At 43.8% G+C, this 25,104-nt stretch overlaps 1 protein-coding gene across 2 annotated transcripts in view; it reads right to left on the minus strand.

Moving 5' to 3' along the window:
- The window catches only part of ZNF827 (zinc finger protein 827), a 169,590-nt gene that overhangs the window by 76,540 nt on the left and 67,946 nt on the right, over window positions 1-25,104 (minus strand). For both annotated transcript variants that reach the window (XM_057729027.1, XM_057729026.1), the window contains exons 6-7: window positions 3,911-4,150; window positions 1,448-1,505 (exon numbers count right to left, since the gene is read on the minus strand). In XM_057729027.1, the coding sequence (XP_057585010.1) occupies window positions 1,448-1,505; window positions 3,911-4,150 (298 nt within the window). The remainder of the gene's footprint in view (window positions 1-1,447; window positions 1,506-3,910; window positions 4,151-25,104) is intronic.

Raw genomic sequence — 25,104 nt, forward strand, 5'->3', positions numbered from 1 at the left:
TCGGGCTCTGCTTCTAGGGAACCTGAGCCGTGACACTTCAGAAAGCCTAAGAAAGCAAATTAAAATTGACACCTATTATTTTTAATCTGCCGTCTTTCAGTGTCTACCAATCTGGCCCATTTCATGTGTTTAAACTCACGAACATAAGCATAGATACTAAAAAAATAGGCTTACATGGAGAAGGCAGACTAGAAGCTATAGCAGTTCACATCTCCTATACGGGCATCCAACTGAACAGACAAAAATCTTCTCTCCATCCCCTAGACCCATTTCCCAACACAATGCACAGACCAGATCACAGCACTCATTTCTCATCTGGGTACTTACACACGGAGGCAAGCCTAACACCACGCTTGGGTTAGAAGCAGGTTCTGTCCCTAACACTATATAAACCGGGTATGAAGCAAGCTGACTCTGTTTTAATTACTGTTGAATATCTGATAGTCCCAAATTCCGATTCACAGAGCAACTCGGGTTAAGGTTTGAAAGAACACTGTTCGTGTGTCCAGAGATGCTCTGAGGTCGACTCATATCACATCCACAGGAAAAACACTGTTGATCTTCTGTCGCAAGAATGAAAACCACAAAAGCAATCAATGGCACCCATACGGAAGAATCTAAGTTTGCTCAAAAAGCAAAGTCCCTTGACTTAAAGCCTTCCAAGGAGGAGACTGCCTCTCCCCGGAGCTCCTTTTCCACAGTGGTGGGGTCTGCGCTTGTGGGCCCTTGTCTGCGACAGTTCAGGTCTGGGTGGTCAGGAGCGCTGGATGGGCAGCAGCACAGTCTGGTTCTCTTCCTTTCCGAAGGCAGACTGACGGGCAGCCCACCCTGGCCGACCTCCTCTTAAACCGCCTTTGGCAAACGGAAAGCTTCCTTACCTACAGTTGTTAGTGATGTTGGTTTTCCTGCAATTTTTGAAGGCACTGTCTTTCTTCTGCTTTTTACACTTTTGCCCTCCTAACAACACGGTGAGTTAAAAAGTTGGGACATCCCTGGTGACAAATCATCAGCCCACAGCTGCAAAGCTACTCAGGAACACAGCTGAACCTTGGTCTACCAACCGAGTGAAGCTTTCCTGAGATACAGACCCAGCTCCCAATCACAGCCCTGCCACCCACTTCAACCCTTAAGTCAGGAAACTTGTGCCAAGAGGATAACATTATCTACTTCACAAAATCACTGTAAGGGATAAAAGATAATAGCATAAGGAAAACTCTCCAGCAAAGTGACGCATTTAGATGTTTAACAGCTCTGAATGGCCTCCCCCTTGATGTCCTTTGCTTTTCGTGTTGTTTCCACCAACCAAAGTTCAAACACAAAATGATGATAAAGGGGGAGACTTCTGAACCCAGTGGGAGAGAGCGGTTTGAGGAATGCTGTTCAGACTGTGATGTGGGCCTCGTGGCCCCCAGCGGGAGTGTTCCGAGGGGACCCCACAGTGGCCTACCTGGTGGTCGTCCGGATGGTGTTTTCTTTCGTGTGAGTGTGCTCTTTGCTCACCTTCTCTGTAAAGAGAAAGGATGAAACAAACACCTCTTAGGTTGTTCTGACCAATTTGTGTGTTTAAGGCTGAAGCAGAAACATCCTCCACGTTCCTCTTTCTCTCTTGTGGTTTTCTTTTGGTTTCTTTCTTAAACATTCAAACCCTTCCTGTCTTATGGGTAAAGACAGGCAACAAAAGCATGTTGATAGCATCCAGCAAGATAGTTTATTAAAAACCAATCAAAGGGAAAGAGTTACCAACAAAGTACAGGTGTCCGATTTTCATCAGGCCTCAAGTAAGTATATGTACACACACACACACACACACACACACACACACACACACAGAGATGTGCACAAACATAGTTATTTCTATTATATTTTTCCTCAGCTGAAAATGTCTGCTTTTCTCTGATTCAGCACGAAAACTGCATTTGGTGCAACTGTTCCGCTTCTGACTTTGATGACAACCTTTAAGCATTCCGTATTGTCAGGCCCCTTTGTGAGAGAGATGGGACATAAAAACAGCCGTAAGACCTCTGGGTGCGAGAGTCATCGAAAGCTTATTCTGATAAATGTCACGGGGACAAAAAATATCATTAGACCAAGGAGGTAAACTCTCCCTTACTCTGTCTTGAGGTCTGAATCTATCAGCTGTCAGAAATTATTTAATTAGCTTTCAGGAACACAAAAGTTGACCCCTGGTCTTCCTCATCCAGTTCAAATGTGAGGATTCTGCCCTGACTGTCACAGCTCTCAATGGCTTCTTTTAAGTCCCCAGAGGAAACCTGGCCGCCTCTACAAGGGTTTCAGGTTTCAAGGGCAGGGCAAGTGAAAAACTCCTAATCTTACAGATTTGGGGGGAACATTTAAATAAAAATGTACGCTATCTGCCCTGTGCTTTTTAACACTGCTATGAAGCTGCTGTGCGCATGTCTGCGTGGATGATTCCTTTCTATCCGCTCAACAGTGACAATGAGAGTGAATTTGGATTCACAGGCAGTGTTCTTTCAGAGAGCAGGAAATCGGAGCTAAATGACTTGCTTGAGGTCACCCAGGCAGTCAGTGACAGCGCCAGGGTGAGAACTCACACACAAAGTTTTTAGTTGATAGTAGACTGTGATAATACTGCTAGAGACACAGAGACTTTTTGAAAAGAGCCACGCTGGCCTCGCTTTCGCAAGTTTGAACTGCTAAATCATTTTCAAAGTCATATTGTTTTTAGAGATGTTTTCAACCTGTTTGTTTTTTTTTTAAAGAAAAGCATTTTTCATGTTTGGAGCTTTTTTGGAACTTGCAAAGATCTATGTGACCTATTCAGTTTGCTGACAACTATTTCCAGCTCTCCGAGCTCTGTGCAAACACAGTCTTTGTTTGAGAACCTGGAGGCTGCCATTTTCAGCACGGACTGATACCTTCACAGCTATGGGGTGGTGCCACGAGGCCAATAAGAAGGTAAGCCATCGTGATGGCCTGCAGATTCCAGCTTCCTTCCTCTCTCCTGGTATTTTTCTTAGGGGAGAAAAGTCAATACTTAAATAATGAGGCACTGAATGGGTGTTTTAAATCCGTGAGCCATAACAAAACAGAGTTTATCAAGTATTAGTAACAAACTGTACTGATGCCTGAATTTCAGTATGTAGGCCAAGGCTTGATCAAGGACAAAGTATCGGATTTCTATATAAATCTGAATCTTATCTTTCGTCCATCTCGATCACATTCAAACAATAACAACATATTAAATTTCATAAGGACCAAGACTACGCAGCTTGAATGAGGTAATAAACGGGAACAACTTAGGTTCTAGGAGCCTCACCTATTCTATCAAGACAGCTGAGCTGGTAATGAATTCCTAAACTTTGAATTCTAAGTATTTGAAGTAGAAAAAGTTGGTTTACAGAAAATGTTCTATTAGGTTATAGTAGGAAAGAAGTCCTCAAAGTTTCATCTTTTGCTTTTCCCCTTCCTTGATTTTATTTTTTTTTGGCAAGATACAGTAAAATCTCATTAATTCTGAACACACTCATTTTGAATTCACGGTAATTCAGTCACTGTTGGAGTAAATTGAAGTTTATCTTTTGCACATTAGAAAAAAGAAAAAAAGGCTGTTAATCAGATCAACTGCGTAAACAAAATTAGAGGTGAGACATTTAGTCCAGGCAACAGGGATCATTTGCACGGAACTGAATAGGGTTCTGATTTCAAATGATTCTTAACTATTTATTAAAGAAAGTTTGGCAGGAGTTCTACTTGGCAACATCTGATGAACTGTTTTTCGCTGGAGTGGCAGTATACATGTTAAAGTAACAAAATGAATTTCTGTCTAAAAAATCCTATAATGCAGGTGTTTTTACTTCGTTAGAGTGGCTTTCCCTCCAATTAGTCCCAATTATTGACATTTTTTTTTTTTTCCTGCAAGGAAACGTACCTGACAGTTGAAACAGAAGCTCGGAAGCCATCTTCACAGAGATGTCCTGACTGAAGAGGTTTCTCTCAGGGGGCACTCTGCCTTCTGGCAGCTTCTGTAAGGGTTCGGTTTTCTCTCGCCCGATTAAAGTGCTATAGCCAACAGTGTGGCTGGGTGATGCTGAGGCCTGCGGGTCCTGGATGTCCACCTCCATGGGTTCCTCTTTAATCTTCACCATCTGAGTGTCCTTGTAGCTTTCCGCTGCAAGCAGGTGAATGAAGAACAAAAATGCCAGAGTTTCTTAATTCTGAACCAAACCCAGTTTCTAATCACAGAGAACTACGAGGCTTGCGCAGGGAGCAGTGTTGAAGGCAGCGCCATGGCGCACGGGAACACAGTTTGAAAAACTTCTACTTTCACCCATCTGATTTTCAGAAAAGGCAGGAAACTGACGCTCAGAGAAGTCAGGGAACTTGCCCAATGGCAGCAGGACCAGGCCCAGGTCTCCAGATCTAGAACCAGGTTTCTTGACCAGAGTCTCCTGATCACTCCCACACGCCCCTCCCTTCCTCTCTGCCCTGCTGCTTCCAGGAGTTACCGAGAACACAGCAAGTATCTGTCCTTGTGTTATAATATGTACTCAATTTCAGTGACTCAAATGAGAGCAAGCATTCTCATACTATGATTTTCTCCCTCTGTTTTGAAAGCTCTGATCAATGTTTTTTCTTTCTCTTCTAGGGTACCGAAATTAATAAAGGATAAATAGGGTTGATTCAACTGAGACATTTACACCTTGCTGGGAGCTAGTAATCCGCAGGACCACCTAGGAAGTTAATTGCAGCCCAAGGATTAACACTTAGAAAAACAGCAATCTTACAAGTTATAAGAGTTCACCTCACTGACTACTCTGGCTTCAGGTGTGGCTATTGAACCTTTGATCTTTAGTCTGAAACATACATTTATTTGCAAAGCTGAGTGTCTTTATGTTCATATGTTCCTTAGAGCTAATGAGAGTGCCTTGGAAACCAGGTGGGACAACTAGCCCAGCCATTAATTTGGGTCACTTTAAAATAAGGCCACACTTTCAAATTAGTAAGCATTTATTAGTTACTATTGTGTACTCAGCATTCTGGAAAACACAAAAACCAAAAAGGACTATAGATAGATAGATAGATGATAGATAGATGATAGAATAGCGGGTTGAATGGTGACCCCCCCCCCCACCCCCACCAAAGATATGACTATGTCCTAACCCCAGGAACTTGTGAATGTGACTTTATATGGAAAAAAGGTATTTGCAGATGTGATTAAGATAAGGATCTCAAGATGAGATCATCCCGGATTATCTAGGTCGGCCCTAAATCCAATGACAAGTGTCGGTAGAGTAGACAGAAGAGGACAAGACTCAGATACAGTGGAAAAGGCCATGTGAGGACAGAGACAGTGACCCCCCACCCCCCAGACTAATATGTTGAAGCCTAATCCCCAATGTGATGGTATTTAGAGGTGGGGCCTTTGGGAGGTGATCAGGTCATAAGGAAGGAGCCTTCATGAATGGGGTTAGTGCCCTCATAAAGAAGACCCCAGAGAGCTCCCTTGCCCCTTCCTCCACGTGAGGACATAGTGCAGAGATGCTTGACAATGAAGCAGGAAGAGGGCTCTCACCTGACCGTGCTGGCACCCTGATCCTTGCTGTCTACAAGCTACCTCGTCTATGACGTTCTGTGACAGCAGCCTGAACAGACGAGGACAGACAGAGACGGAATTTTGCAGCCACAAGCTAAGGACTACCTGGCGCCACCAGAAACTGGAAGGAGTAAAGAAAGACTCTTCCCTAGAACCCTTAGATTTCAGACCTCTGGCCCCCATTTCTGTTGTTTTATGCTACCAAGTTTGAGGTAATTTGTGATGGATGGATAGAGAGATAAACAGAAACAATCTAATGCAGGCGCTGATCTTGGGACAGTTAGGTGATATGACAGGGGAAATCTCACTGCTATAAGCTAGGTAGTCAGAGAAAGCTATGCTCTCCTTGCCAACCACGAGACTGGTGAAAGTCAAGTACATGCATACTTTATTGATTTGCAATAAAAAAGATAGTGGAGTGTTTTTAATTAAATGATTAAAATTAATATGGTGCTATCCCTAAGATCCCATGTAAGAAAGTGTGTTAATTGTGCTTTTTTCTTCCTGACATATTACACATGCTTCTCAGAGAAAACAACTTGTTTTTTGTCCCCAACTAAACTGCAGGCAACTGTTATATTTAATTTAGATACCCTCCCCTTCCCCCTATTCCTGCCGAGCTGTTTTTTTCTTTTTTCTCTGCATGTCTGTGAAGCTCATAAAAACCAAGTCCATTGATTCAATCGTGCTGGAAAAAAAAAAAAGAAAAGAAAAGAAGAATATAAAGCTTTCCAAGTTACACGCCTGGCTTCTCTGCCTTTACTTCCAGTCCATCTGATTCTTTCTTGAGTACTGATGACACTCCCTGTCCACTGAGGGATTTGGGGACCTCACAGCCATCTTGACCTTCCCTTAGATCACCCATAGGTGCAGTCAGCACACACAGTGCCCTCTCTGTGTCCCTTCAAACGACTTAGGATTTGGAAAATAAACAGTGGGGTCAGTGTCACAGGTACATAATGATGTCTCTGGACTTTGCGAGTCATTCCACGGCCTGAAGACAAACACAAAGGGGTACTAGAAAGGGATTCATTTTGTTAAAAAAAAAAAATCTCAACAACATAAAAAGAGCAAAGCTAGAAAGAAGCGTCATTATTTATCTCCCCCAAGCCCTCTTTTCCCCAGTGTTGCCCCTGGATTAAAATTCACCTGGCTATTTGTACCGCTGGATTTAATACAATCAGTTTTTAAAAGCTACTTGGGATAATTTCAAGTAGGATTTTCCATGAAGTGCTTTCTGCTCTTTCTTATGACAACTCTTGACCTTTTAACAATGCACAAAACACTGATCTCTGATAAAAACCTTTAACATTTGTAATCTACCCGATAGACTCTAGACTCACCAAGAACAGTTTTCAAACTGACATCTCAATGCGCAAGTGAGACATAATTCAATAAATATTTTCATAGTCCTCGCTCTTCCATGCAATAGCATCATTGTCAAGTGTTTTCTTGCCTTTTTTTAAAAGCATGGTTTCTCAGCCCTATGGACATTCAAAGCCTGATACTTCTTTGCTGCAGGAGGCTGTGCTGTGCTGTGCTGTGCATTGTAGGATGTTTAGCAACATCTCTGGTCTCTACCCACTACATACTAAGAGTACCAGCCCCCTATTTGTGACAACTACAGATAACTCCAGACATTGCCAATGTTCTCTGGGGGACAAAATTACCCCAATGGAAAACCACGGCTGAAAAGTTTTTGCCACACTCTTGTTTTCACCTCTTCTCCTCCCCCGCCCCCATTTAATCAGCACCCAAGGCAGAGAAGAAAGAAGCTCCTCCTAGGTTCCAGCTTGGTTCACCACCATCTCAGCCCAGCTGGCCCAGGATGCAGGAGGCGGCTGACTCGGGAACAGAGTTTCTGCTACAGATCCTACTTGGTCCCCAGGCCAGTTCGCTCCCTTTTGCCTGGGGCGTCCTAACATAACAACAGTTGACTACATCACTCCACTCACTCTCAGCTTTGACCCCCACACCCAGGAACGTGTCTACACACCCAGGATTTTACTCTCTCCCAAAACCTTCCCCCTCCACGTGCATTGTAGATCCCTCTAGAATCTTTTTCTAAAATGATGGGACAAATATTAATTTGACTCCAGTGGCCTCTACTGCCATTTCAAGAGAGAACCTGGCACATGGGAAAAGATAAGGGTGTTAACAGTACGTGATGCCTGGGAGGTAGGTTGGAAGTGGCTGTTTACTGCAATGCTTATTTGTATTTTGTAATTTTTCTATGATGAATACGGATCTCTTGTCATTTACCTAGATTTTTTTAAAAAATGGAAAACAATTACATACACCCATAAAAAGATGCTATTTCCTTTTTAGAAGTATACAGAACAGTGTGTATACCTGGTAGCATCGGAAGAGTTTGTGACTCTGACAAGCCCTAGTCAAATTCTGCTTGGCAACAGAAGGGAAATGCATGATGCTATTTTCTTTCCTGCCTTCATAAACACAATATATATTGGCTATCAAACTGGATTATTTCCTTCATCAGTCACTTGGGGATTCTATCATCTTTTTTTAACGTCTACTATGTACTCAGATCTATGATAGATGATTCACGGGATCCAGAGGTAAAGAAGACATGGTTCTTGCCCTCAAGCAGTTTAAATCCAAATGGATGGATGATCAGACAAAGTATCAACAGCTGTCTCACACAAGAAGTAAAACTAACACGCAGTGTGGGAAGAGGAGTCGAGGAAGACCACGAACCACAGCACGAAGGTGGAATTGTACTTGACCGGGGGTGCCCGGGGAGTATCACATTGTCCATTTGGCTGGAGTGCCACCGTTGAGAGGTGGAACTGGCTCCCTGAATAAGCAGGACTCACGGGACGTCAATGTAAAAGCAACTCTATCTTTGTCTTCTGTTCTCTCTTTAAACGTGCCTGGTAGGAGAATGTTCCTCTCCTGATGCTGGATGAAAACTCAAGCAGGCCCAAAACCCAATAATTCTTAGATAATACAAAGCCTCATAGCCCTTTCAACAGCAAGAAAACGGTCTTGATTCAGAATCCAGAAGGCCCAGCCCCCCGTGTGAATGCACAGTTCAGCCCTTCCGTGCAGGGGACCCCGGCTTCTCCCTGGAAGAGTCCACAGGGCGCGTGTGACTGGGCAGCTGGGGGTGGCGGGCGATGGGGGGGTTGGCTCCCTCTCCCTGTCCTGTGGCCTTCTCCCCATCACACGAGCTGCCCTTCCTGATCCTAGAACTAGAGGAGGAGGAGGAGGGAACAAGGGGGGGGGGGGAGGGAAGCTCTTCCCCGCCCCCCCCCCCGCCCCCCCGATCTGTTCTAGAATGGTTTTAACCCTCTTCAGGCCAGCAGACATTTCTCTCATGGGATTTGCCCATGGGGTCTTTGGAGACCTTTGACTCGGCAGGGATCCCTCCCTGCACTTCCTTCACCTGGCTGAACGCCCTCCAGCCCGGGCTCACTGACTTACTCCACCGCCCCTGGGGGTCTACCTGCGGGCCTCCATTTCGCGGTGGGCAGGGGTACCATCAATTCTCTAGGCAGCACGCCCCACCCCCGCCCCCCACCCCGGAGCAGCGTTTAGGACAGCACCTCTATTGACCCTCCTGTGGGAATCTGGTCCACGCCGGGGCCTCTTCATTTGACCAGACAAAGAGGGTGCGTTCAGGCCCCACGCAGCCCAGCAGACACTCTCTTCCGCTTAGACACCAAGGCAGTTTGCCATCTCAGGCATCAGGCCACCAGGCTCCCGACTGAGAGACACACGGGACGAACTTCCCAGATGATGTCCCTTAAGCGGTGCTCTCTAGATTTGGGGTGAAAGGCTTGTACTCCTTCCTCCATCCCCATTACCCTGCAGTGGAGGAATCACAGCCCAGTTCTCTCCAAAATCCCGTTGCCCCAGTCTTCAATAACCTCTCCCTTTTATACTCTCTCCATTTGGCCAAGAGGTCCAAGAGGGGTGTGTGTGCATGTTAAAATATGCATAACATAAGACGTATCAGTACAGCCATCACCCCTATCCATCTCCAGAATTTTTCATCTTCCCCAACTGAAACTTCACCCATTACACACTAACTCCCCATTTCCCCCTTCCCTCAGCCTCTGGCAACCATCTTTCTACTTTCTGACTCTAGGCCAGGAGTTTTTCTTTTTTTAAAAAAATTCTTCATGCTGTAACCTTGTGCCGAAGCCAGATCTTCCATTTAACATGCTGTTTAACAAACAGCATCAGTTTATATTCCAGAGAAATTACACGGGAGAGGTAGGTAAGGGCAGAATATGGAATCTCAGATGCTGGGTCCGGAAGCCTGTTCTGAATGGGGAGCCAGGGAGGAGCCAGCCTTTGGGGGGAGGGGTCTGCTTGGGGAGCAGCATGATCAGATTACATCAGGGAAGGCCAGTCTGGCAGGGGTACTGATACCGGAAGAAGGGACTGGAGGAAACGGAAACGGGGGAGTTGATGGGGACCTGCTGTAGTAATGCAGGCAAGGAGACGGTGAGAGCCTGAACTGAAGGTCACGAGGGTAGACAAGACTCACAACATATCCCAGAGGCTGAATGCCAAGGCACTGGTGGTGGACTGGATAAGAGTCTGAATCAAGAATGGACAGACCAATGTGAGAGTAATTGTGAAGAAACCTTGCATATGGTCTGGATAAGGGGGAAGTAATATTAAAAGAAAATAATCCTGGACTTCGCCGGTGGCGCAGTGGTTAAGAATCCGCCTGCCAATGCAGGGGATACAGGTTTGATCCCTGGTCTGGGACGATCCCACATGCCATGGAGCAACTAAGCCCGTGTGCCGCAACTACTGAGCCCTCATGCTGCAACTACTGAAACCTGTGTGCCTAGAGCTGGTGCTCCGTAACAAGAGAAGTCACCGCAAAGAGAAGCCTGCGCACCACCATGAAGAGTAACCCCTGCTCACCCCAACTAGAGAAAGCCTGCATGCAGCAATGAAGACTCAACACAACTAAATAAATAAATAAATAAATAAATAAATTTTTTAAAAAGAAAGAAAGAAAATAATTTGCTGACTTTTAAGCCTCTGATATTTGGAAAATGCTATTAATAAGAGTAGAAAAAGAGAAAATTTGGGTCGGGAAGAAATATGAAGGAAGATTTTCAGCTCTATTTTGGCTGAGTATCTGTGATTCCTGCAGGAAGTGGAGGTCGTGATGGCTTAAAGGCAGTAAGAAAAGGATCACTTGTGACAGATCAGAGGTCATTTGAATCCAAGGGACTGGGTGAGATCAGCAAGGGAGGGTGAGTTGAGAGCAACGGATGGGGAGGAACTGTTACCATCTACTCCTACAGAGGAGGAAGAAGAAAAGAAGCGAGGAGAAGCAGCGGAGGGAGAGTGGTCCAGCACAGCCATGCGCATTGAAGCCTAGAGAGACGCGGGGGTGGGGGGTGGGGGGTGGGGAGTGGGGGCGCGTGCAGAGTCTCTGTCTACTCCTGGCCTGGGCTCCAGCACTCTTACAGTGATTCATCTTCTTAGTTTCTGCCCCATATAAAGCCCCAGCCCCACTGTCCCTGCAGTACTGAAATATGCCAGCTGCTGGAACACGCCCCGCCATTCCCCATCTTATTCTGTATACAGGTTTCAGAATGACTTAGACGTCCCCTCTGTGAGCAGCCTTCCCTTATCATCATCGGGTGGCACCCTTTCCCTCCGCTGTCCTACCTCTAGATTGCTCAGGCCTTGCCAACACTGTACTGCACTGCAGTTATTATTTACAAATTTCATTTCCCCTGTGGACTGAATGCTCTGTGACAGCCTGGTTCTGATTCATCTTTCATCCCCAAGACGTTGCACATTTGATAATGATTAATAGCTGTTTGTCACATACATCACCTGAGGCAGAGCACACAGTAGGTGTGCAATGCTCTCCTCCCTTCCCTGACTCCTCTGTCTGCTGTAGACACTCACGTAAGCTATGAACTTGAAACAAAATATGAAAGGATGTGGCACTGGCAGTGGCACTGAAATAAACAAGAATAATTGGCCATTCTCCCTCTGGATTGCCATCATGACCCTGAGCTAGTGTTTTTGAATAATAAGAAGCTTAAAAGAACCTCTAGAAGCAATGCCAACCACGGCAACTGGAAACAATTCACTTTCTAGAGTGATACCCCTGTCAATCAAATACGTTAAATATCTTTTACCTCTAACTTGTCATCCTTAAAGATACAAAGTTCTGGGTTGGGCACAAAAACACGGTCCAGGTAAAAAAATTGATTTCTGGAGGTATTGGCTTTACTACTTAACACGTTGTGAACGACAATGCAGGTCAAAAGACCAAGTAAAGGGAAACAGGTGACCAGCAACAAGAAAAGAGACTGCATGGTAACATCACGCCATGGCAGCTCCTGGCTCCCACTGGCATCTGATGAAGGCGAGCTGCTGTCTCCGTTGCTTTCTCATACTTTGTCCTTGCCAAAATCAACTACTCAGTATTCTGTAATAACTTATATGGGAAAAGAATCTAAAAAGCAATGGATGTATGTACATGTAGACGTGAATCACTTTGCTGTACACCTGAAATCAACACAGCATTGTATATCAACTATATCCCACTATAAAATAAAAGTTAAGTTAAAACATAAACAAATACCCATTAAGAAAAAGATGGAATGAAGAGCTGGGCTGGGTTTCCTGGGTGGCACAGGGAAAAGATTGAGCCCCAGTCTCACTCGAGCAGAAATGGAAATGTTATTTCCCAGAAGTCTGATGCTACGTGTTGTGCTTTGCACTCACAGAGAGCAGCAAGGTGGGAGTGAAACAGCCTCCTGGCAGCCATGCCCTCACCCTAGGACTGGGGCTGCGTCCCCAGTGCAATGTAGATAAATGCAGCTCCATTCTTGTTATGAAAATTAAGAACCTGATGCATAGATGCTGGGTGTGATTCTTCCTTCTCTCTCTCTTCCCCTGCCCGTCTTTCCCTAGGAGTCATCCCACAGAACAGAAGGACAGGCACACCAAGACAGGTCTTCAGTTCTTTAAAGGACTGGATTGGTACATGCTTCTCCACAGGAAGTTATATATTAAACTTCATTTCTCCAAATGGATAAAGAAGATGTGGTACAAATATACAATGGAATACTATTTAGCCATAAAAAAGAATGAAATAATGCCATTTACAGCAACATGGATGCAACCAGAGATGATCATACTAAGTGAAGTAAGTGGGAAAGAGAAAGACAAATACCATATGATATCACTTATACACGGAATCTGAACTATGACACAAATGAACCTACCTGTGAAACAGATACAGAATCATGGACATAGAGAACAGACTGCTGGTTGCCAAGGGGGAGAGGGTTGTGGGAGGGATGGAGTGGGAGGCTCGGGTTAGCAGATGTAAACTATTATACACAGAATGGATAAACAACAAGGTCCTCCTGTAGAGCACAGGGAACTATAGTCAATATCCTGTGATAAACCATAAAGGAAAGGAATATTAAAAAAAGAGTGTATACATATGTATAATTGAATCACTTTGCTGTACATCAGCAATTAACACAACACTGTAAATCAGCTATACTTCAGTTAAAAAAAAATAAATTTCATTTGTCTCTACAGTGGTCCTTGGTGAGGTAAAAGCTCCCTAGTCTGAGGAAGGAAACCCACGCCTGGGGCTTAACCATGGCGGCTGCCACATCCCGGGAGAGGCCACACAGGCTCCTGCTGTCTCTACTGGACACATCAGTCACCTGTTCCTGGGGAAAAGGAGAAGAAACACTCTCCATGAAAGAACACGGTGGTGCAGCAGTTTCTCTCTAGTTTTCCTAATATACAAGAATCTTCAAGAACAGCATTCCACGGCCTCCTCTTGGAACAGCAGAATGGGAGACATTCTCTGAAATAGATAAAATGCATGGTCTTTGGACCTGAGGGTAACAGGCACAGCTGAGGGCAGGGCTGCTAAGTGGAGTGAGGTAGGGAATTGAATTTTTCCCCCTCAATTAAAAAAAAAGGGAAAAAACAGTATTTTTCAACAGAAAAATGACCTCCAGTAGACACACACACACATATACATTTCACCCAGAACCGCACAGGAGTAACGGAGCAAACCCAAGGCAGTATCTATGAGGAAGACATGTGAAGCTCTGCACAAACTTAAATAATTCATTAGACAATGAATTGGTTAATTAAATCAGACCATCTTTTCCAGGTGGTGAAACCATTCTGCACAGTACTCTAAACATGATAAGACTCTTGTTTAAAATGATGGAATGATGGGGCTAGGTTTTAGTATGTCCCTTCCTTCTTCTCTCTCTCTCTCTCTCTCTCACACACACACACACACACACACACACACACACAACCCACATTTTTTATTCCTATAATAATTTCAAAGATATTTGATCAGAATTGGCCCTTTGAAGTGGATCGCCAAAACCATAAGGGACTTGCATTTTCCCTCTCTGTCAGTATACTATCTGGCAGCTTAGGAAGGAGAGTGAACAAATGTCTGAGAGGTGAGCTATGCACAACTAGAATTCACAATTAAGTGGACGGGGTAAGCAGGAGGTCAGCTCAGAAAGACACAATAAGGAGCACCCAGTGTTCCACGTTATCCGTCGTTCTGCATCTGCAAGGAAACATATACCCTAAAAAAACCAGAACTCAAACATTAAAGATCATAAAGAGTGAGTGAGATCCGGAAGGTCCCTTTCAGGGGTCCAAGAAACATATCATCTTCCATCAGAGCAAAGCCCTTGAAGTTTACTCCTCTGAGCGTTTTTCAATTAGTCTCTGCCTCCCGACATCAGCAAGCAAAGGAAGAGGTCCTTGCCTGAGATAACTCAGCTGGGCATTTGCCAGTGTTTTCAGACCGGCCACAAAACGGGACCCAGAGCTGCAGCACAAGTTGTGGACGTGATTCAGGATAAGGCACTGCCCAGGGTTAAACTACACGCGCGGCTCCCTGATGTAAGGAAGGTCCCTCAGACTGGCCGCAGGGAAGATGATCCCAAGTCAGAATACATCCATCACACATAACAAATGCTGCATTCAATTTCACTTTTGTCCGAAGGACAAGAATTAAAACCCTTGAGTCACTGGGGGCTCTGGGAGATCAGCTTCTCCAACCAGCATATGATGTGGAGGGGCCAGTCATTATCTGTTGAACTCTGAGTGTCCCGGTGTTAAACTAAAACCTCTCCCAATCATCTTGTTTTCTTTTCATTTGATGATTTCACGAGAAATTAGCTAAAGAGGTGCATTTAAACTGTATGTCTGCCATTTGGTAACATTCCAAATGATCTCATTTTTAAAAAATTAACCTATTTTTCATCCGATGTCGAGAATATACTCCTCTTGTCTCACATTAGAAAAAGAAAAAACGAAAGGAAAAGGGTCAATTAAAGCATCTGATCTAAACCTAAAGCGATTTAACATCATTATCCTTTGCCATTTAATAAATCCAAGTCCTGTCCACCTCATCTGTTGTGACTAACAGGCCTTTATATATCCTCCTGTGAACCCGAATGCAGGAAGGGTGGGGGGTGGGGGTGTGCATGTAGATTCTAAACAGAACTCCTGAAAGATTCAGCAGAATTCCCGCTGACACAAAAAAATGTCCAGAAAGCAAGATTCACCTCTGTCCAGTGATGGGCTGGCCACTGCTTGACGCTCAATGAGGAAGAAGAAGGGCAGAGGGAGTCCTTAATGCCCAAGGAGGGGAAGGAGCAAATGAAGAGTTTTATTTCAATAACTGAGAGTTTTACCAAACTTTTAAATATTTTCCACTAACAGATGGTAAAAGGGCTTTAGTATACGCAGACAAGTTTAAAATGCTTTTCTTAGGTGGTGCTAAATATTACTGAATCGTGTCCCAAGGATATCTCTGTTGAGAAGCCCTGACTGCTTCTCTTCCATCGGTCAATGTCTCCAGCAGGCAGGAAAAGGGCTGGTGCAGAAAGCAGAACATTGCATAATAACAGAGAATGGAACCCAGGCACGACCCAGAGTAAGCACGGCAGCAGTGGATGCGGTGGGATGAGAACGCAGGCTCACGCAGGAGAGGACATTGTCTTGTTCACCCGGGTGTCCCCAGTGCCCAAAATGGGGCATGGAAAATAGTAGGTGCCCAATAAATAGTTCTGAATGAATGAGTACGTGAACAAAAACAACAACAAGAAAGACCATAAAGAAGAAGAGGAAAGCTGTGATGAGAAGTAGAGAAGAGCTAAAGTACAGAGTTCATTTAACCCCCAAGAAAACTTTACAAACTTTTGCGAAAAATCAAAGCCCTAACGGCCAATGACAGATGAGCCTCTGCTTACAATGGGGCACCATCCTTGGTACCATGTCTGCAAGAGTCCTTGGAGTGGGGACCAGACCACGTGATGGTAGGAAAAATTCCCTCCGGGCTCGAATTCCCCGTACTTCTCGGAGACATGGAGTGCACAGATAGTTTCCCAATGCATTTTGGCTGCGTTTCAACCTTCTTTTCCAAATCGTTTAAAAATCAAAGCTACCTGCAAGCAGCGTAAGTGACTCATCTAAATGTCCCTTCCTCTCTCTGCTCCTGTGTCCCCTCTAGCGCAGGTGGTGAAGGGAGACAGTCAACCAGGGGCAGGGGGACAAGGAGGGGGGTCCCCCTAACTGAGAAGTAGGCCCTCCTGCTTGAGCTCTCCCTGTTACACATGGGGCGGGGACTTCAGCCCTGGGCATCTCCAAGGAAGCTGAGAAGGAGTCACCTAGGAAGAGCTTTCTAACATGAGCAACGTTTTAGGAGAAACTATTTTAAACAGTATTAGGGTGGAATAAACATACACACTACAACGTATAAAATAGATAGCCAACAAGGTCCTACTGTACAGCACAGGGAACTCTACTCAATATCTTGTAATAACCTATAATGGAAAAGAATCTAAAAACGAATATATATATATGTATATGTATAACTGAATCACTTTGCTGTACACCTGAAACTAACACAACACAGTAAATCAACTATAGCTCAATAAAATGTTCTGTTTTGAAAAAAAAAAATTTTTAAATAAAGATAAAAAGTAAAGGTTTTAGCACAGGTGATTGAGAGGAGACAGCATCTGTCAATTAAATTATCCTGAGTTCCCAGTTTTCTTCTTCATTCCACAGCTTTAAAAATATAAGTGCTGAAATTACCTACACATCACCCAATAGGCTGGCTACGTAAGCACTGATGAATCTCAGGTGAAGATACCTGCCAATATGTAAATGCAGAGTGAGGCACAATGATTCTGCTTCCAAGGTAAGTCCCACAAATCACTGCCATTTCATCTTTAGTCCCATTAATCCTTCAGCTCTGCTAAGGATCTCTCTCCCTCCTGACCAGAAGGCTATTAAGTATACCTCTGGCAACACGGATGTGGACCACAGGAAGCCTCCAGAAAGACTGTCCCCCGATTGCTCTGACTCCAAAACAGTAGGAAGAACTTTGGTAGTGGCAGGAGAGAAGCGTGTGCGTGTGTGTGTGTGTGTGTGTGTGTGTGTGTGTGTGTGTTTAGGTGGGTTTACGGGGCTAAGGTTGGCAGTTGGAGGAAGGAAGGAAACAAGTTTGTGATGTATTCTTTAAACACTGAGCCTCACTACTTGATTTTGGACATAAGATAAAAGGTGCTGGGTCACATGTATATTCTAACATCGCCCCCCACTTCACCAGCTGTGGAGATAAGCGATGTGAGCGTATGACCAGCCATGGGAAACGAGGAAATGTGCGCAAATCCAGCTGCTGGCCCGTATTTAGAAAACAGGAAGTAAATCAACTCACAGCACGAACTCAGGATGGCCTAAACATGGAGGAAATATATAACATGGGTGGAGTACATAGGAGACTTACAAGGAAGAAGATCAAGAAGGTCATAGGTCCTCACACTTTGATAATAAGAAAATGCCACTCTTCAAGCCTTCATCTTCCTATAACAGAAGCCAAAAGGGAGCACCAGTTCTCTTCTGGAAAGTTTTCCATTCTCGGGCTATGATGGACACTCCCCCAACCAATGGAAACGGGCTCCATTGCTCTCACCCTGTGGGGATCTTCCAGTGCTCAGTGCGGCTGATGGGCCTGGGTACCACCACCCCGCTGAGCCCCTGCTTGGCGGGACGTGGCCTCTCAGCCAGCAGGCAGAGGCTTCCCTTCTCCAGAGGCAGGGCTGTGAGAAGAGCCTATACCCAGATGGGCACAGAAGCCATGGGGTGTAATTACACATGCAAATGTTTTCCTTCTTTGACACAGACAAGTTAAAGGTGAAAGGTGCATATGGCGATGAGAAGGAAAACCACCGTGGAATGAGAATGTTTAAGATCTCTCATTGAGGAAAATAGTGGCCGTGCGATCCCTCACAAGACCACCACTGTGGCAGCATACAGCCCAAAAGTCTGAGGGGAGGAGCCACAAAAAGCTAACAGATTCTAACACAGTGACGAGATACACAGCTTCTACCTGGCAGGGAAATCTGTCCTCTGAGTGAAAAATGGAGCAGGATGTTTGACTGGTTACGCAAATATTTGCATTCACCCTGCAATCGGCTCCGCAGAAAATAAAGCTTCTTAGAGTCGTCACCTTCAAACAGTATTTACTAATGGCCTCTCTGTGCCACTGTTTGTGTGGTGGGTAAGATAATGTCTGTAGAAATGGTTTTTTTTTAAATTTATATCAGTAAATAGAAAACAACACAGGAGTACAGGAGAAGGGCACGCTGGGCCAACTGCAAACACATTTCCTAGGTGTCATTCGTTTTTTCTTTTCCTTATAAATTTGTTTATTTATTTATTTATTGGCTGTGTTGGGTCTTTGCTGCTGCACACGGGCTTTCTCTAGTTGTGACGAGCGGGGGCTACTCTTTGTTGTGGTGCGCGGGCTCCCCATTGCCGTGGCTTCTCTTGTTGCGGAGCACGGGCTCTCGGCGCACAGGCTCCAGGCGCACAGGCTTCAGTAGTTGCGGCACATGGGCTCAATAGTTGTGGCTCATGGGCTTTAGAGCACAGGCTCAATAGTTGTGGCGCACGGGCTTAGTTGCTCCGCGGCATGTGGGATCTTCCTGGAGCAGGGCTCGAACCCGGGTCCCCCCCCCCCACTGGCAGGCAGATTGTTAACCACTGCACCACCTAGGAAGTCCCTAGGTGTCATTCTTAATTCTTCTGCTCAGTATTGTAAAGGATCTGGAACCCCTTCTCCAAGCCCAAACCCACCTTGCACCCCCTGCCTTCCAGCCCTCCCTCCCGCTGCCCAGCCAAACAGAAAAGGAATCTGTAATGAAGGTGGAGCCTACGAAATTCCTTCCCGAGCTTTTGCCTCATTTCTGGAACACAGGCCAATACAAATTTTCGTAGCTATATTAACATACAAGCTCTGCACCAGGAAGAAGATAATAAAACAAGAGCCCTCTTGAGTCTGGCCTTTCTGAGGCCCAGGCCTCAGTGGAGGAGTGGAGGCAGCCAGGTCAAGAAGGCAAAAGAATGAGGGCTCTAAGGGGAAAAGGAGGCAGAGGTCGCCGGCCTGGGGTGTGTGAGTCTGAGAGCTCCCCCAGGAGGTGCAGGGGGCGGCAGCTGCCACTCTGGTGTATGCGCTGGGGGATCTGGAAGCTGTGTGTGGAACCACAAAATAAGTGGAAGGGTGCTTACCAGTCAAACAGTGAGGGTAGCACCAGTTATGGTGGGAGCTTCTGTTAGAAGCAAGTCCCCTCTTCTTCCTGGGAAGAGACCAGCCCTTCCAGAGCTGCATATAGCTGCTTCCCACTCCGTCTTGTCTAAACAACTAGGTAAATAACACCAAGGTACATCCTCTGACTTAACAAGATCTAGACCTTCAAGAAAGGAATTCTCTGGGTATATACACAGGTCACGTTTTTATCTTATTAAAGAGATCTATTCCCTGTTTACATAAGAGAGTTTCTGCACTCCAAATATCTGCAATTCTCCCTGAGTTTTCAAGTGCTGAAGAAAAGAATCTAATACCTAATTTAAGATTTAACTTCCCCACTTATGGGTTTTCTGTGTATGTGTGTATATACATACACACACACGTATATCCTGAGAGTTGCTTAGGATATATATGGCATTGACAAAGTGATCTCCTTATTAGTTGTAAGACCACTGTTGATCATATTCATCAAAAGTCATTTAAAAAGCTTACATATAAATATTTTTTGCCATCAGCTGAAGTACAGAATGCTATAGCAAATAAAGAAATCAGAGAGGTCAACTCCACTATGGAGGTATTTATTCAATAAATTAGGTTTCATAGGCTTTATATCTGAATACTAAATATGGTGCTAATATACGTAAAGACAGGCTTTCGTGTTAGTATTAAACAGGTCTTCATATTTTATGCAATTTTTGGAATTATGGAAATGTGATAATTCCCTAATTATCACAAGCAACAAGCAACAAAAGAGAGAGAAATTGGATTATAATTAAAACCTTTTGCACTGCAAATAACACCATCAAGAAAGTGAAAAAATAATCAGCAGAATTAGGGAAAGTATAACATTTGCAAATCATATATCTGATAAGAGACTTACATCCAGAATATATAAGGAACTTTCACAACTCAAGAGTAAAAAGACAAATAACTCAATTAAAAAGTTGGAAGAGAACGTGGGTAAACATCTCTCCAATAAAGAAACACAAATGGCCAATAAGCACACAAAAAGATACTCAACATCATTAGTCATCAGGGAAACGCAAATCAAATCCACAATGAGATACTAGCTCACACCCAGCACGATGACGATAACAAAAAAGACAGACAATAACAACTTTTGGCAAGGATGTGGAAAAACTGAAACTCCCATCCATTGCTGTGAGAGTATAAAATGGTGCAGCTGCTTTGGGAAACAGCTTGGCAGCTCCTCAAAATGTTAAGCAGAGAGTTACCATTTGACCCCGGAATTCCACTTTGAGGTATATACCCGAGAGAAGTAAAACATATGTCTGCACAAAAACTTCAGATGTTCTTATCAGCAAAAGTTGGGCAACAACCCAAACGTTCAACAATGGATGAATGGATAAACAAAATGTGGTATATCCATTTTATACCATGTATAAAATTAGTATTGTATTATTGGTGTATCCATTCCAATAATATCCAATGGAATATTATACGGCCATAAAAAGGAATAAAGTACTGATGCGTGTTACAACACAGATGAGCCTTGAAAACATTACGCTAAGTGAAAGGAGCCACTTATTGGGTAAGCACTTTCAAGTGGAATGTCCACAATAGGAAAATCTATTGAGAGGCAGTAGATGAGGAGCTGGGACAGTGTTAGGGGGGAGGGGACAGGCAAGGAGTAACTGCTAATGGGTACAAAGTTTCTTTCCTGGGGGGATAAAGATGTTCTGTAATTAGATGTGGTGGTGGTCGCACAACTGTGAATATACTAAAAACAACCAAACTGTATACTTTAAATAGGTAAATTTTATGGTATGTGAATTATATCTCAATAAAAATGTTGAGACACTAGGGTGGTGTTTAAAAAGGCAGTTTAGAAGTCTCCTCTGAAACGTAACAATCTAAAATAAATACATTATTAGGAAAGTAGAGTACTGGGTTCAATAGGGTTCTCCAGGTGCTCAAAAAAAGTTGAGGTAAATAAAAGCATTTTTCAATTGCAGACTGATTAGGCCATTTTGACATTCTCATGCTTTCAAATTCCTCAGCACCATGTATTTGACAATGTGATAAATAGACAACATTAATAAAATTAATAAAATACTTTCTACTGATGCTTCTAAATTATTCTTTAACTCTTTTATAGTTTGCTAACATGTCCACCTGTTCACTTTAGGAGTGAGCGCCACTTTCCACTGTGTGTAAGCAGAAAGAAGCTCAGAAGCACAGGAACTAGGTAAAACTAGGCCTTCTGGGTTTCTTCCACCATTCAATTAAATAACCCATAAGTTTGAAGGAGGGAAACATAAGATGACATTAATATAAACCGAAAACACCTATTTTCCATCCTTGTAGATTATTACTGAAGTCATAGCTTATAAAGTTTGATAGGCTACAATTTTCCAAGGGAGAAATACCAAATAGAACAGTGACTAGATTTTGCCCTGGGAACTTATTTAGCTAAAATCTCTACTTTATCTCAAGGAATTCCTGAGAATAGCAGAGTCTTCGACACGATCTTGGATTTGCTGGGGGTGGGGGTGTGGAGCTTTTCCCTCCTACAAGAACGCACATGTTACCCTGGAATAATCATGAAATTTAACATCAAAGCACATGGGAAAAAAGCAGTATTATCTGAGGCTCACAACCTATCTTGATTTGTTAGGTACATGTGCCCTTCTAAAAAAGGTTCCCAGATACCATTATTTCCTAATAAGTGAAAAAAGGATCTCCACTGAAGAGAGATGATTCTTCTTAAAAAGCAAAATGTACATTTAAGAGAGCTTTCTTCTCTGTCAGCTCCAACCTAAGGAACTCTTTTCAGATGGACAACACGTGTTTCTCTAACCATTTCCTGAGCACAGGGCTTCTCAAAACTTCGCTTTCAGAATCAGTTGTAGGGCTTAGAAAAAACTCAGAGTTTCAGCTGGGTCCACAGTAGGGCTCAGAAATTTGCATTCCTATCACTTCCCTATCTTCTCCAACTCATGCTGACTCTGCTGGGCTGGGTACCACACTTTGAGAAGCACGGCCTCAGCACATACAGAGTCGCTGCTGGTTAGGCCAAGTCCTGGCTGGGCAGTCTTCTCCAAGACTCTGCCAGAAAGCATAGGTAAGCATCACCCAAATGCCCAAACACATTTACATTCAATATTTAAATAACAGCAGTGACCATAATCTACTCCTCGAACTTTTGGGGTTCAGACATATGGCTTATCTTCCTGGTCTCACACCACCCTCACTCTGGCCCATCCAAGGTGCGTCTCCAGGGATTCTCCTCCTCCCTGCAGTCCTACGTGACAGCAGCCATGTCTGTCTAACAGGCCCTTGTTCCTGGATCCAGTAGAAGTTTCCACTGGTGGGCCCCCATTGGAGCGGAGGCAATCAGCTGGAATTTGGGATGGGGACTAAGAAATTTCTGTTTAGGGACTTCCCTGGTGGTCCAGTGGTTAAGACTTCGCCTTCTAATGCAGGGGGTGCAGGTTTGATCCCTGGTCAGGGAGCTAAGATCCCACATGCCTTGCGGCCAAAAAAACCAAAATGTAAAACAGAAGCAATATCATAAAAAATTCAATAAAGACTTTAAAAATGGTCCACGTCAAAAAAATCTTAAAAAAAAAAAAAAGAAAGAAATGTCTGTTTAGCTGCTCTTTTGAACAAGAGGTATACTCAGAAGCTGTTGGCAATTGTCGTGTTCTACCATGTGGGCCGGATATCAGAAAAAGTCCATCTGTAGGAGCAGAGAAGCAGGGATGAGCAGGGACCTCCTGGGCTCCACACTGTCCTCCAGTCCCTGGCTTCAGTGAAAGCCTGACACCCTGCTGCACCCCTGCCTTTGGGTTCATTCCAGAAGCCAACCCCAAACCCGCACCTTCTATTCAGTTCCTCTTTCCTGCCTAAGCTGGTTGAAGAGGATTTGCTACTTACAACCAAAAAGGGCCCTAATTAAAACTGTTAACAGAGTCAATCTCTGGGTACCTTTCCTCTCTGCTTCAGTTCATTTTGGCGACTGAATTCACCTTAACACTTCATCCTACGCAAGTCTACCTGCTTCTAAATATCTCTGCACTGAAGCCCTTTCCTATGTAGGTGATTCCCTGAACTCTACATCACTATGTATTTCAAATCTAGACCTGCCTGGATTCCTCTACAAGAGACAATTGTAATTTATATTTCTCTCCAAGACTACGCGGGGATAAACGAATATAAATCAGAAATGAATATAAATCCATGAGGTTTCCTTCTTCAAGCACAGGAAAAGGAAAACCAATAGATGTGTTTCGAATTAAGGTCTAATGTAAGGTTTTATTTACCATGCTAGATCAATATAAATGTTTAATTTTTCATTAATGTTTCTGAATAACTCCAGCTTTCCAGCTACTTACTTTTGCGGGATTCACATTTTTAAATGTCATGTCTTCATGTCTACTAGTTCTTGGTTCAACCATACACGTGGGTGCCTTTTATATATACATGACCGAGGGAGAGGAGGGCATTTCTTTGTTTCCTTGAGTCTAGCTACTTCTCTTTTTTCCTTTTTTTATTTATTGAAGCATAGTTAATTTACAATATAGCTACTTCTTTTAAAGCACAACAGAGACAGAGCAGATAAAACTTTGTGTTACTTAGAGCATTACATCACATCTGTGATAACACGTGTTCTATAAGTTTTCAAAGTCACTAGACATTGCAAAACCAGAAGTTAAGAGTGCCTTGATTCTCTTAATCTGTCTGATGTTATATAGCCTCTTTATTGGACTTCAGGATTTTGGCCTCCTTAAATCACAATGTCTGGGAATTATCTTTGGCAACTATACACTTAGCAGAAAAGTCTGATTATCTTGGCTGCTTCGTGTCACGTAACAACAGGTAGTCCCAGACACCCAGTGGTTTCCTTAGAGTTGGTTGCTTTCTTTATGGTAATCAATTTACTTGGCCCAGCTGTCAGGCACTTGACTGCCCAATTAACAACTAGAAATAGGACTTGAGCCACAAGGAAGGAAGAAAACTCAGATTTTCCTAAACACACAGTTAATGAAAAATTTTGCCCGGTCGCTAATGCATCTGTGTTTTTCCCATAAAACATAAATGTCAATTTGGAAAACAATATGCCTACAGAGCTTTCTCCACCTAGGAAAATTTTACATGATATTTGACCTGGCCACGTGCCCAACATCCATCGTGAAGGAGTTAACATAAATTAATTTAAAACCGGAAATGAGACAGCCTAAATTGTTGACTTGCTTCCTCTTGTTAATTCGAGGAAAAGACTGAAAGGGCCTAAACCATGACAGATCGTAGCATCAAATCTCAAGGAAATAAGTAACAGAGAAGAAAAATCCTCTTATTCCACACCTTAGCTACTCCTTGGATCAAAACTGAAGGAAGGAAAAAAAATGTATGACAATGCCTGGGAAGACTGTTCTCACCCACCTCTTCCTGACTATACGGATTTTTCCCAGCAGGACAGAAGAACATAAATGAAAATTAGCAAGGCAGGGAGTGACAGGAACTCCCACTCACAGGAATACCTGCATCAAGGCTTTGGGGTATCAGAGGAGGAGCAGCCCTGACTACTTGCATAGACGCTTTGGGAAACGCATTATTACTCTTGTCTCTCCAGGGACAGGAAATGTCATGGAAAAGGGGGTCTGAAGACATTGACAGGTCCTTCCCTCAAATGGCTTTCAGGGCATAAACATTGAAATTGCTAGAATTATAACTTGCAGAAAGACAGCATAGGAGGTTTTTTCCTAACATCTTCCTTCTCCCAAGAGCACCGATCTACCTGTGTTTTGAAACCCTAATACCCACTTTAAACATAATAAAGGCTGAGTCCTCTTTACCTTGTGGCTTAGGAATGAAAAGACATTTGTTTTTTTTTTCAAGTCACACTCCTATTTTTAGGACTGACTTGGAAACTTCTTTGCAGGGT

Source organism: Hippopotamus amphibius, chromosome 3 (genome assembly GCF_030028045.1).
Source record: "Hippopotamus amphibius kiboko isolate mHipAmp2 chromosome 3, mHipAmp2.hap2, whole genome shotgun sequence".
NCBI classification, from domain to species: Eukaryota; Metazoa; Chordata; class Mammalia; order Artiodactyla; family Hippopotamidae; genus Hippopotamus; species Hippopotamus amphibius.